Source organism: Cydia strobilella, chromosome 5, assembly GCF_947568885.1.
Source record: "Cydia strobilella chromosome 5, ilCydStro3.1, whole genome shotgun sequence".
Taxonomy (NCBI): domain Eukaryota; kingdom Metazoa; phylum Arthropoda; class Insecta; order Lepidoptera; family Tortricidae; genus Cydia; species Cydia strobilella.
The window spans coordinates 4,676,620-4,691,002 of NC_086045.1; the positions used below are offsets into that span (position 1 = coordinate 4,676,620).

Consider the following 14,383-nt stretch of genomic DNA (forward strand, 5'->3'; position numbering starts at 1 on the left):
TTAAACCTATAAATCGACATCCATGACGAATTTTATGACATAGTGCATGTCCGCCATCTTGGATTCCAAAATGGTCATCATTTTCGAAACTAGCACTCCCTAAAACCCATAAAACGACATCCATGACGACTAGTGCATGTCCGCCATCTTGGATCCGAAAATGGTCATAATTTTTGAAATCTGCACTCCCTTAAACCTATAAAACGACATCCATGACGACTTTTATGACATAGTGCATGTCCGCCTTCTTGGATTCCAAAATGGACAATTTTTGAAATCTACACTCCCTTAAACCCATAAAACGACATCCATGACGACTTTTATGACATAGTGCATGTCCGCCATCTTGGATTCCAAAATGGTCATCATTTTCGAAACTAGCACTCCTTAAAACCCATAAAACGCCATCCATGACGACTTTTATGACATAGTGCATGTCCGCCATCTTGGATTCCAAAATGGTCATCATTTCTGAAATCTGCACTCCCTTAAACCTATAAAACGACATCCATGACGACTTTTATGACATAGTGCATGTCCGATATCTTGGATTCCAAAATGGTCATCATTTTCGAAACTAGCACTCCTTAAAACCCATAAAACGCCATCCATGACGACTTTTATGACATAGTGCATGTCCGCCATCTTGGATTCCAAAATGGTCATCATTTCTGAAATCTGCACTCCCTTAAACCTATAAAACGACATCCATGACGACTTTTATGACATAGTGCATGTCCGCCATCTTGGATTCCAAAACGGTCATCATTTTTGAAATCTGCACTCTCTTAAACCTATAAAACGACATCCATGACGACTTTTATGACATACTGCATGTCCGCCATCTTGGATTCCAAAATGGTCATCATTTTCGAAATCTGCACTCCCTTAAACCTATAAATCGACATCCATGACGAATTTTATGACATAGTGCATGTCCGCCATCTTGGATTCCAAAATGGTCATCATTTTCGAAACTAGCACTCCCTAAAACCCATAAAATGACATCCATGACGACTTTCATGACATAGTGCATGTCCGCCATCTTGGATTCCAAAATGGTCATCATTTTCGAAATCTGCACTCCCTTAAACCTATAAATCGACATCCATGACGAATTTTATGACATAGTGCATGTCCGCCATCTTGGATTCCAAAATGGTCATCATTTTCGAAACTAGCACTCCCTAAAACCCATAAAACGACATCCATGACGACTTTTATGACATAGTGCATGTCCGCCATCTTGGATTCCAAAATGGTCATAATTTTTGAAATCTGCACTCCCTTAAACCTATAAAACGACATCCATGACGACTTTTATGACATAGTGCATGTCCGCCATCTTGGATTCCAAAATGGACATAATTTTTGAAATCTACACTCCCTTAAACCCATAAAACGACATCCATGACGACTTTTATGACATAGTGCATGTCCGCCATCTTGGATTCCAAAATGGTCATCATTTTCGAAACTAGCACTCCTTAAAACCCATAAAACGCCATCCATGACGACTTTTATGACATAGTGCATGTCCGCCATCTTGGATTCCAAAATGGTCATCATTTCTGAAATCTGCACTCCCTTAAACCTATAAAACGACATCCATGACGACTTTTATGACATAGTGCATGTCCGCCATCTTGGATTCCAAAATGGTCATCATTTTCGAAACTAGCACTCCTTAAAACCCATAAAACGCCATCCATGACGACTTTTATGACATAGTGCATGTCCGCCATCTTGGATTCCAAAATGGTCATCATTTCTGAAATCTGCACTCCCTTAAACCTATAAAACGACATCCATGACGACTTTTACGACATAGTGCATGTCCGCCATCTTGGATTCCAAAACGGTCATCATTTTTGAAACCTGCACTCCCTTAAACCTATAAAACGACATCCATGACGACTTTTATGACATACTGCATGTCCGCCATCTTGGATTCCAAAATGGTCATCTTTTTCGAAATCTGCACTCCCTTAAACCTATATAACGACATCCATGACGACTTATGACATAGTGCATGTCCGCCATATTGGATTCCAAAATGGTCATCATTTTCGAAATCTGCACTCCCTTAAACCTATAAAACGACATCCATGACGAATTTTATGACATAGTGCATGTCCGCCATCTTGGATTCCAAAATGGTCATCATTTTCGAAACTAGCACTTCTACTATACGAGTTTTCGCCCGGGAGGCGATGACTGACGAAATTTGCGTCTGGCTCGCGGTCTATAACTAATAGGGCAAGTTAATAAAAGTTTGTAAAAACGATATTAATTTTATCTGAAGTCCGAGCATACCTCCTGACAAATTTCAATACTACATTTTATTGTTTAAACATGAAATGACGGCATGGGAAGCATCATTATGTAAATTGTCCCATCATAGGAGGCATGTAGTTTTACAGCTCCTATGATGGGATTGGGCAAAATACTATTATTTTTTTACATCTCTGGAGTCAGAAAATAGTGTGTTGTATACCTTATCTCATGGTGAATGCAATTAACAAAACACATTCTAGTTTACACCAACTAATAATTAATTAAAATTAAATATATGAACTCACCTCTCTTAGCAAAGTTGTTAAGAATTCTTACTCGTTACTTTTTTCAGTGACACGACAACTTTTGGGTTGGCGCCAATTCCTTAAATAATAACCGAATTTCATAAAAAGTCAAACTTAAGCAGCTCTATGACTCTTGTTTATGGTCAAATATTACCAGTGTTTATAAACTAGTTTAAGATACTTATTTTACAAGATTTGTAGTTTTATGACCCATTACCGGTTCCACGCCCATTACCGGGTCCACTACCCTAAATATTATTTTCAATGTACGCTGCCATCTGTGTGTTTGACGTTGCTTGTCACTCTTTAAACAACAAATTTTGCAATACATTGCGTCTTAAAATAAACTTTAAAGTGTAATGAAAATCAAAACACAAGTTATTTTTAAAAGTTGCTGAATAAATGTTGGTCAGTTTGAGGAGTACAGCCTACAGCTTAATTTTATGCTCCTGTTACAGCAAACACCCGGTATATCTACCGTATTAGCTCTATCTACCGAGCGCAGCAGTGGGGTTCCGGCTTTATGGCCTGATTGCACCTACAAAGATTTGTAATTTCTTAAGTCGGTAGGAGTTTGGTGCTCATGCATAACAGAACAAACTACATAATACAATATCACATTTTATTATTTATTACATAATTTATAACACAACATATATCTTTAGCAGATAACATAAAATTTTCTGTTTTTTACAGCAGTTAAGCTCAGCTTTTAAAATTGGAATAAGGTATAAATAAAATGCCAACAACGTAATAGCGCGGGCCGTCCAAGCGTGATGTACTTAACATAAGTTTAGTAGGTTTATTAGGACGGTTCTTATTTCTCAATTTTTGTGGGCAACCCCTTATTGTGTTATTGCACAAATGAAGAATACACTCTTCTCAAAAAATTGCCGATCCCCGCCTTAGATGATTGCCACATAAAACTACTTTAGTATCTGTCCGTAAATACGCGGGCGCCCCGCTAAAATTGAAAAAAAAAATGCATAATAAGACCCGCCTACCCTAGCTAATAATCAGTATTTATTACGCCCGTGCCAATGAGATTTTACTGCTTGAACTGACCCTACATACTATCGGCCTCAAAAGTCGTTGGACCTTTTAGAACCTTGCCATTATTCGAATTCACATGTACTGTCTTTAATGCGACAAAGTACTAAAGTGTTACAAGCTTCTTTCGACGCCGACTATACCTACATAGAATATCTAACGGAAAATAAATTTCATACTTAATAAATATCGCCCCATCCTGTGATCAAGATCATGTTAGAACATGGGCCGAATTTCACAATATAAGCACCTCATCTTTCTTTATGACAAGAATAATAAATCAAAAACTTACATTTAATTTAATATTAAAAGTAAATAAAATATCATTAACAAAGTGATGGATTTTGTTGCGTCGATACTTAAAAAACATGTTGGAAACAGAAATATGAATCTTCTGTACAGAAGTAGTGTTGCGAATTAAATACTCAATTACATATGTAAAGGGAAGTTAATACCCGAAATAAAATCGAATATAAGCAACACCCTTAACCGTCCACTGGGTACCTCTATCTATAATATATAAATACGTGGATTGGCTGAGCCGCGAGGCCAAGTCCATGAGCCCTTAGAATAAACGAGACAAACGGGGCCACGAGGCCTCAGGGGCTCATGAGGCCAAAGGGACTCGGTAAATTTCCTGCAGTTACACACATAAGCCGGACCAACATTGAATATATAAAAAAATCGGTTGAATTCAAAATCCAATTCGAGATCACATTGAAGCCGCGCTCGGCCTTATGTATTACGAGTATAAAACATACTTGTTCAAAACATTATCAAGTTATATACCTTCGCGTAATATGCGTAACTATATAATAGTTTCAAACTACCAAAAACCACGCACTCCTCAACAACATTTATTTTCCGTACACTTCTGTTACGATTTCGTGAAACCAAACTAAATTATCTATAAAGTTAAACTTTTAAAAAACTATGGAAAAATCGATAACCGAGACCGCTAGCCGAGTCTCATAAAATCTTTAGAATATGACTCATTACTCGGAAGTCGGAACAATGGTGCTGAACAAAATACCATTCCATTAACAAATTTCTGGGATTTCCAACAGGATGTTATTTTTGGATTACACTTTATTAACTTATTATTAATTCTATGAATTTAGCTCGATTATAACAATATTACTATACAACTCTCAAAATGTTCCCGTTTTGTCGATTTCTACTTAAAATGATGGCTCGAATAAATTCTATCAGAAATTGTGATGACTTTTAGAAACCGATTTGTTACATAAATTGCGTTCCAATGTTGCCTGTTTTGTATTTCGTTGCATGTAAAGCAAAAGTGAAGAGGTCCGAAGTGTCCACACTCATTGCATAGAACCAGATTCCCTTGCTTGTTGCACCAAAAATAGAGCACCCCACGAGATAAGCTGTGTGATCGGGTCTGGCTACGAAAGTTAGTGGCGCCGCGCCACAAGTAGTCACCCGACAAGACAGCGTTATTTCCACGCGCCGAATCTCTCCACGATCTCCTTCGAGTGATTGCGCGCCTTGGAGTCCGCAGAGCCTAGCCCCACGCGCTGCTTCACTGTCTCGATGAACTCTAGCACCGCCATGTAGATGAACTTATACTGAGCCTCATTCTGCACCATTCCAGAGCGCTGGTCGCGCACCATCTGCACGGTGCGGTGGACGTCGATCTCGCAGTCGAAGCCCTCCTTCCTGATCTGGTCGAGGATCATGTCGATGACGATGAAGGTGCCCGTGCGGCCGATACCCGCCGAGCAGTGCACGCACACGACGGCGGCGGCTGGCGGCGCGACGCTCGTCATGATCTGCTGCAGGCGGTAGTTAACGTCCAGCAGGATGTTCAGTACGCGGCCGGGCTCCGACGGCACGCCGTGGTCCGGCCACGCCGTGAAGTGGAAGTGAAAGATCTGTCGCTTGACGCCCGGCTCGTCGCTCTTCGTCACCAGGAATCGCCGCAGCGTGTAGTCCTGCGTCGACGACTCGAACTCGTTCACGATCGTGAACTTCATTATAGAATCTGTCTTGTTCAAGTGCGGCCAGTACCTCTCGCATTTGACCTTGCCTCGTTCGATCTCTTTAGTCGTCATTATGATGACGCGGACGTCCTCCTGCCAGATCATGGACCAGAACTGGTAGATGGTGGTGGGCAGGCAACCCTGCGTGGCGATGTATGTCTTATGGTACACGTGCTCGGCGACGCCATTCTCTGCCTCCACCGCTGCTTTAGGTATCGTCGTGTTGACGTAGTTGGGATTCGAGGGGAGAACGCTGGGTTCGAAAGGAGGAAGCGACTTATGAGTCCCGTTGCCATACGATTTTAGACTTTCCTTGGAGCCTAATGACTTTTCTTCTGTGATAGGTGTGTGATTCGGGGAGGACTTGTCTTTGCTCTTGGTAGGCGTGCCGCCGCGGAGCTGCGGGCAGCCATTCTCGTTGGAGCCGTTACAGTCGTGGTCGGCGCCGGGCTCGGTGCTGTCGCAGCGGATATAGTTGGCGTTGATGTAGTCGGCACCCGCGGGCGCATCCCCCGGGATATCCCGAAGCACTACGCGGGTGTGGTCGAACGGGATGATATTCTTATACCGGTTTTTTCTGATATTTTCGGGCTTGGAGCCCTCCATGCGGTCGAACAGCTGTAGGTTCTCCATCATCTGCAGCGTCTCGAACTCCTCCCAGAAGCCCTGCTTGTAGGCCATGCTCTCTATGGGTCCCTCGTTCTCCTTCTGCAGCTGTTTGACGCGGGTCTGGAAGTGGCGGACCTGGATGCGAGTTGCGTTGAAAGGCTGCATAAGGCGCAACACCTCGCCGGTGGTCTCGACCATGGGGAAGCTGCGGTAGTGCTCGACGAGACTGACAAGGTCGGGAAACTGTTGGCCGCCGCCGACGTCGTACTTTTTGTCCTGGCGGCGAATGATGACGTGTGTAACGCGGTCGTGGGTCCTCACGGAAAGAACAAAGTCCCCAGGCTGGCGCTGGGACTCACGCACTAGGAAGGAGCCGTTCTTCCCGTTTTCGAGCATCATCCTCTCCGCTTCTTTAGCGGTAAGCTGCCCGTGGTACCAGCGTTCAGTGGTAGGATCGGCGCAGTTGAGTGGAGTTTTTAATCGGATGACGTTACCGTTTTTCTCGCGCAGCTGGCCCTGGTTCTCCATGTAATACTGGACGAGCTCAGAGAGCGTGGCGAACTTCTCGCCGCCGTACAAGTCGAGGAACTCCCCGTTGTTCTGTATCTTGATGTGCGTGACCTCGTTGCCGCGGCGCACGGACAGCGTGAAGTCGCCCTGGTTGCTCATGCTAGGCCGCGCGAGGAAGAACCCGTCGCGGCCGCAGTCCATCAGCAGCCGCTCCGCGTCCACGCCCGTCAGCGACGGGTGGAACCAACGCCGAGTGATCATCATATACTGGTAGCGCCACGACTTACTTTATGATATCAGATTAGTTACCCCTTTTGCCCCTTCAAACGCCATAGATTCTCAACAATCATCTGAAATAGAAAAAAAAACTTTAAATTTTGTCCCACTGTACCGAACTGTAACACTTTATGAATATTAAGTTTTATGCTACGTTTCGTAGTTTTTAACAGTGAATATAGAGTTTAGAAAGCTAATTGCCACGATTTAACCCATCAATCATTGAACTCGTCAGTTGCACGGCATGAGAACTCTATTCAGAGTTCTACAAATGTAACATTCACCAATTAAAACAATACAATGTAATTGAATGTAATTACTACTGAGAACTATAGAGTAACCTGCTCGCTGCATAGCACTTCTATTCTATCTACTCTAGTTCGCCTTTAGACGTTATATTATTTTTAAATTAATATTCCAATGAGAAGAAATACTTGACTGATACGAGTAGGTAGGTAGTATTTATTTAATTTAAACACAGTTTAATAAGTGTGCCATTAGAGACGTCAGATAATTATCTACACGTTTTCCTTAAACTATACCTTAGTGTAACTACTACCGCTAACTACAAACGATCTACATGAAACGCGCAGCAAGTAATACTTGTAGACTTTATTTATGTCGGTTTTTATTGAAGTAGGATGGCAAACGTGCCAGAGGGCGGTCTCCCACCAGATGGACAGACCAGCTAAAGAACTCATCTTTCTCTAAGTTTTGCTCTATAGTGAAGGATGCGATGGACAGAAGCCGGTGGAGGCAAATCATACACTCCAGATGTAGGTCAGATGGTGATGACCACGATCCTCACTCATGAGGAAACGACCAGAGAGAGAGATTGAAGTAGGAGACAGGACAAAAGGATTGCGTTGCACATTGTTGAACATCAATGCAACGTTATTTTGTAGTTCTCTCTGGTTTTATATCCAAGAATTCCAAGACCAATTCCAATTCCACCACCAACCACACCAACCAACCCCACACCGACCAATTCGATTGGCCAATGTTACCTACTCAATCATCCTGCTTGAAGCGCGCAGTTGTTTTATGCGATAATAGGCGATAAACGCAGCGTTGAAAGCATGCGTCAACTGAATGTAGAGTATTGTAGAGCCCGCTCCAGGTCCAGAGCCGCGAACGCGAGTGTGGAGTCGATTTCGCTAATTAGCGAACTAGACTCCACACTTACGTTCGTCGCGGCTTCGCGCCGCGATTCGCGCACGAGTGTGGAGGGGGCTCAGAATATTTCCAATTATTATATGACAATGGTTATTTTTTAATGGTTTTTTTAATTTTTTATATGACAATGCGCTTACCGCTGCATTTACCGCGTACATTCGTAAAACAATGTATGGTCATTAGATTATCAAAGCGGACAGCGGTCCTCAAACTTTTTTGGTGACGGAACCCTTTTGGAACCCGAAATATTTAACGGAGCCTCAAATTAAAAAAAATAATTCTTCACTGTGGACCAGATATACCTATTGAAGAGCTGGTTTTTGTTCTTATTATTACAAGTATTCTCGCGGAGCCCCAACAGAGGCCTAGGGCTCCAGGGGTCCGCGTAGCACACTTGGAGAATGGCTGGATTATCTGATGTAAAATGGTTGTGCGGCAAACGCATCGCGTTTAACGCTGCGTTTATCGCATAATAAAAATAACCGCGCGCTTAGTATCCATTTTGCGCGAGTATCAATTTTGTACTAAAATGACAGATCGGTCGGAATCTGTCATTTTAGTATCTGGTCTGAAATTTATACAGAAAAAAAGGATCAGTTGGTACAGGTACCAGGTAATTCCAACTGGAGAAGTAAATTATTGAAGATTATTCTTCTAGTTATTTATCCAATTTACTTTTAATTTCCATACCTTAGTATGGATTGTCCGCATGAAATAGATAATGACGGCAAAGTGGCCAAATATAAAGATACACATCATTATTTCTATAGGGGGCGTGAGGTGTTTTTGTAGATTTTTGACCCCCCCCCCCCCCTGCCCCTCTGGTAAAGACGTCGTGAGATTTGCCTCGACCCCCTCCCTAGAAGATTTGTCCCTTAACCTGGGAATCCCTATGCATCAATGACACCACAGGGGTTCTAAGCGTCCATAAAGCTAGCTATCCCGGAATCACAAATACTTATTTGTTCCCGAGTCATGGGTGTTTCCTATGTATATACAGGGTGGCCAAAAAATATGTTCATTCCCGTTGCCAGTGTCCCCTAATATTTATTTATATTTATTGTGGTATAAAAATACATTTTTTTTTTACTATTTAACCTCCATGAGTTAAGCTTAACATTTTGTCTACAGCTGTACGTAATAACTACACCTGACTTAACACCTGTATTGATTTAATCTGGATATACCTATTACCTACTGAGGAACATTCAAATTATACATTTATTAAAATCTGTAAAAAACAGTAATTTAAAAAGCTATTATTCCCATTAATATAAGTCATATTATAATACATTTTCATATCCCTAATCCTTAATAAATATGATAACTATAATGTACCTATTGAAGTGTATAATTAAATTTTATATAAAATGAATTTAATTTAATTATGTAACCTGTCTTTTGTGGTTGAATAAAACAATAAACTAAAAATAATTATTATTATATGTGGCTTTCCACATTGAAAGGTACCTTATGGTAACTGCAAAATTTATTTTATTATTATGTAATTCCTTGAACAATGGCAGGCATGAGTCTCTACTTCGGGCGCCACAGACGGCCCTTACACATTTTTTCTGGAGCTTGAAAACTCTGTTAATGTCTTTGCAATTGCCCCATAAGATGATGCCATAGCGGAAGTTGGACATTATATGGCCATGAAATGCCAATACCGCTGCTTGCCTGAAAGCGATATTCCTCAATCTACGCAGAGCAAAGATAAACCTGGTTAATTTCTTAACTATGTGTTCAATATGGACTTCCCAAGTATTGTGACAATCTATCATAACGCCCAAAAATCGAAGAGATGTTACGCTATGTATGTGTTATACATAATGTCAATATTTGTAGGGCTACCCTGAGGAGCATGAAATTCCATATAGTTAGTTTTATTTAAATTAACTTTTAACTTGTTATTATCAAAAACTGTAATAGATGTCATATATTAAAGAAAAAGTGACGAAGCCCGCCAGTGGTGAAGGCCGGATTCGAACCGGCGTCTTTAACTATCGCGGCTAACGCCATGAATCCCTAGGCCACCCCGCCACGGCGGTGCCCGTCCGAATTTCTCGACTATATGCCATCTTAGTAAGAGATGCCATCTAGGCGTCTTTGAGGAATATAGCTTCCAGGCAAGCAGCGGTATTGGCATTTCATGGCCATATAATGTCCAACCTCCGCTATGGCATCATCTTATGGGGCAATTGCAAAGACATTAACAGAGTTTTCAAGCTCCAGAAAAAATGTGTAAGGGCCGTCTGTGGCGCCCGAAGTAGAGACTCATGCCTGCCATTGTTGAAGGAATTACAAATACTAACGGTCCCCTCTTTATATGTATATGAAATCTGACTTTATGTGAAAAAAAATCTACACAAGTTTAAAATACAAAAAAGTAATCCGAGAATAACGTCCAAACTCCATGGTTTTAATTTGTGCTACCCCATTGATCACAAAACAGCTTACTTTAAAAAGAGTGTATTCTATATGTCTGTTCACACATTCAACCACTTGCCTAATGAAATTAAAATACTTGAACAACCTGACTTTGGACGTAAACTTTATAAATGGTGCTTAGACAAAGCTTACTATAAGATAAGTGACCACTTTATGTCGTCGAGCAATAATTAGTACCCATGACACATTAATTATTAATTCACTTATTGTATTGACATAGCTAATCATTTTATTCGCATCACATCACATGTAATGGCATGATATTTGTATAAGTATTTAGCTGTAAGATTAGTTTTAGTATTAATATTGTACGCCGCATCGCGGTTGATTGTGATGATTCTACCCTGACATAATTTTAAGATCATTGTAACTCACAATATGACAATAAAGATTTCAATTTCAATTACTGTCCGCGCGCCATTTCCGTGCATTCGGAGGTCGAGGAAGTGGGAGGGTGTGCGCCACGCCCGTACGTACAAAATGACACCACTCGGTTATGACGCCCAACATTCCTAACATTTCTCAGCCATGCACGGAATTTGCGCGCGGACAGTAGTAGGAGCCGCACATAAAACCGACAATGACAATGGAATTGTCATCTTTTTCTCTCTTAAAAGAGCTGTAACATTGTTTTCCCTTGAAAGAAGCATTGAACTAGAGAATTACAAGAGAGACAAAAGAAGGAGAAGGAGATACAAAAGGAGTGTGACGTCATTCAAAGAGTCATCAAGGACTCAATTTCATACCCCGTCTTAATAGAATGGCCCTGAAGGATCATTCGATTTGAATAAAAGAAGATTTTGAAGCTGACTTAAGTCAATAAAATTTTAATAATTGCAAAAAGTTGTGATTGAAATAACATAACTATAATTATGATTTGTGGGGCCCAATTGGTGGCTGATTTAGCCCACAAGTCACCTGGCAAATGGCGAACATGTCCTGCCCAGTCCCACTTTAGCTTGGCAGCTGTTTCAGCCATGTCAGCTATTTGGGTTTTGGAGCGTAGTATAGTGTTTCTGATGACAGGAAACCTTGGGTGGGAGACCGGGATATGTGGAAAGGGAGGCCCTTGCCCAGCAGTGGGACACTCTAGGCTCATATAAATAAATAATATATAATTATGATGGTATTTAGTGCTTTAAATCTGAATGATTTATCTTTCTTCTCAGAACAGGTAATATCCAGTCAGATTCCAATGTGATTATCTATCTATCTAATTATTGTGTGGGCCCACTGGATTAATGTCTGTCGTTGACCACCGCAAGTTATATGTGACGTTTTCAATTAAAAGGTACCACATTGTCGCTTACCATAATGACGAAAATTGTTTGTATTTTTATACAAAAACCCTGTCAGTGTCCTTATGGCAAGCGACAATGTGGTACCTTTTGCTTAAAAATGACACACATTAGCATTACCCCATCCTTTCCCAGGGTGCGTATTGTAAAAATGATGTAAACTATTTGAGGCTAAAACTTACAATTTCGCAAATTTCATCAACACCAACACTAATGCCAGAAATTTCCTTGTTAGGGTTCCGTACCCAAAGGGTAAAAACGGGACCCTATTACTAAGACTCCGCTGTCCATCTGTCCGTCTGTCTGTCTGTCTGTCACCAGGCTGTATCTCATGAACCGTGATAGCTAGACAGTTGAAATTTTCACAGATGATGTATTTCTGTTGCCGCTATAACAACAAATACTAAAAACAGAATAATATAAATATTTAAATGGGGCTCCCATACAACAAACGTGATTTTTTTGCTGTTTTTTTCCGTAATGGTACGGAACCCTTCGTGCGCAGGTCCGACTCGCACTTGGCCGGTTTTTTATGTTACTTACTATGTTACATTACAGGTTATCGCTGGTAGTATTACTGTGTATTTTGTCACCATTTGTACTGGCCAGTTTTTTTTGTAATAATTAATTTAGTAGTACTAATAGATACTAACAATACTAATGATAAGACCACATGCAGTCACAGAAAAGAATATTGTACTACAGGAAGAAGGTGACACCAAAAGTTGAACATGAGATTTTTGAGTATTTGAACACATGGATATTAACCTAAGGTTGAATTCAGGGACTTAAAGATAAGAACACTACAGTTTAGGATCCCGCTATTGATAGCAATCTTCCACAATCAATATATTGCCATTAAATACAATAAGCTCATACCTACATGTGTATAAATATGCGTATACAGTATATAGCACATTTTGATAAGATATAACGCAAAGACTTCTACTATAAGTTTACACTAAACTTACCTCATGAAGGCACTCGAACAATAAACATTGAGCACCACACAAAATAGGAGGTACATGGATCGAAACCTTGTTGCTATGCTGACTTTAGACCCTTTGTAACACAGTTTTCAAGGGCGGATACCAGTACGCTGTTGCACATGGACATTCACAAACATGAAATGTACAAAATTAATAAATAGAGCGATAATGCCATGTGTGTAAGGAACTAAAATGTTAAACTAAGATTGTAATCGAAAAACTAAATAGGATTTCATTTCATCCCAGCCTGCATTTGACTACGGAAAATACGGAAATGTCAATTGTCACTATCTATTGTCATTTAACTTTTTTTTACTGCTAAGAGCCAAAGCGAAGGAAGTTTAGACATGAGCTGTTGTCTTATAGCTTACTGTAAAATAAAACATTTTAAATTAAGATTTAATTTTATTAATTAAAATGAATTAATTTCACTCGTGGAAATAACATTTCGAATGAATAGTAAAATTTCGCTACTAACGCTTAGCATTAAGGCGCCAAATTCAAATTAAAAAGAAGCAATTCTATTTTAATATGCTATATATATGCTATAGGTACTGAAATTATCACAAGTGATTACTGAAGTAAGCCAAATGTTAATACGTAATTATTTTGAAATCGAAACATTTATTTATCATCCAAGCCAGAATTGGGGGATTGAGACTTTCCGAAATAACTAGACAACACTTTTCTTACGGCAAGACGCTTATTTGGAGTAGAACTTTCCCCCCCATGCTGATTGGATGCTTTGTTCCAAGGTTCAATAAGGCTTTGACGACGAAACACTTTTCCCAACGATTGCCATTTAAGTTCTGGGCTTATTTCTTTGTTTTCGTACTTCTCTTTGTTAACAGTTGGTCCATCACCCTACAACATAAATACGTTACATAAGATTTTGCCATGAAAAGTATTATCACTACTAACACGCATATTTAAGGACGAGAAATACTATAAATGGTTTAAATAAACGTACTTCGCTCGAATGTGACCGCGATGTACGGATCTGGTGTCGAAAGAAATTGGCAAAAGATTTCTTCCAGGTTTTGGGGTTTTTGAAAGAGCTGCTGCTGAATTCAATAGTGCCAGACGAGTCCTCAGGAGATACTTTCTTGGTTTTGATAGGGCAAGTTTCTCCAGCCTGTTTAGTATCAACTTCATTTTGAATTGCTAGGTCACCTTCAGGACTCAACATTGTTATTTCAGTGTAATTTTCTTTTTATTGTATATATTGAAAAACTTAGAAAATCAGGAATTATTTGTGTATTTTATTATTATGTCAATTGTTCCTATCCTATCATTTAGCTTTTATATTTGGAACGAATCATTTGTTTTCAAAAAATACGCATACCATAGACTTTAAGGCCAAGCAAGCACTACGATTTTAATTTTTGCGACACGCTTTTAAGCTCCCTTCACACTCTGGTGAATCTAGTTCGCCACTA

At 40.2% G+C, this 14,383-nt stretch overlaps 2 protein-coding genes across 2 annotated transcripts; both read right to left on the reverse strand.

The window, feature by feature from the left end:
* Positions 1 to 3,190: 3,190 nt before the first annotated feature.
* LOC134741344 (tyrosine-protein phosphatase non-receptor type 11) lies at positions 3,191 to 13,217 on the reverse strand. Its single transcript, XM_063674096.1, has 2 exons — positions 12,927 to 13,217; positions 3,191 to 7,104 (listed from the first exon to the last, which is right to left on the reverse strand). Exon 2 carries the CDS (start codon positions 7,016 to 7,018, stop codon positions 5,090 to 5,092), a length of 1,929 nt encoding a protein of 642 aa, XP_063530166.1. The 5' UTR covers positions 7,019 to 7,104; positions 12,927 to 13,217; the 3' UTR covers positions 3,191 to 5,089.
* A 119-nt stretch (positions 13,218 to 13,336) lies between these two features.
* On the reverse strand, positions 13,337 to 14,247 carry LOC134741842 (uncharacterized). Its single transcript, XM_063674734.1, has 2 exons — positions 13,915 to 14,247; positions 13,337 to 13,808 (listed from the first exon to the last, which is right to left on the reverse strand). The coding sequence occupies exons 1-2, from the start codon at positions 14,131 to 14,133 to the stop codon at positions 13,569 to 13,571; spliced, it is 459 nt and encodes a 152-aa protein (XP_063530804.1). The 5' UTR covers positions 14,134 to 14,247; the 3' UTR covers positions 13,337 to 13,568.
* Positions 14,248 to 14,383: the final 136 nt, after the last annotated feature.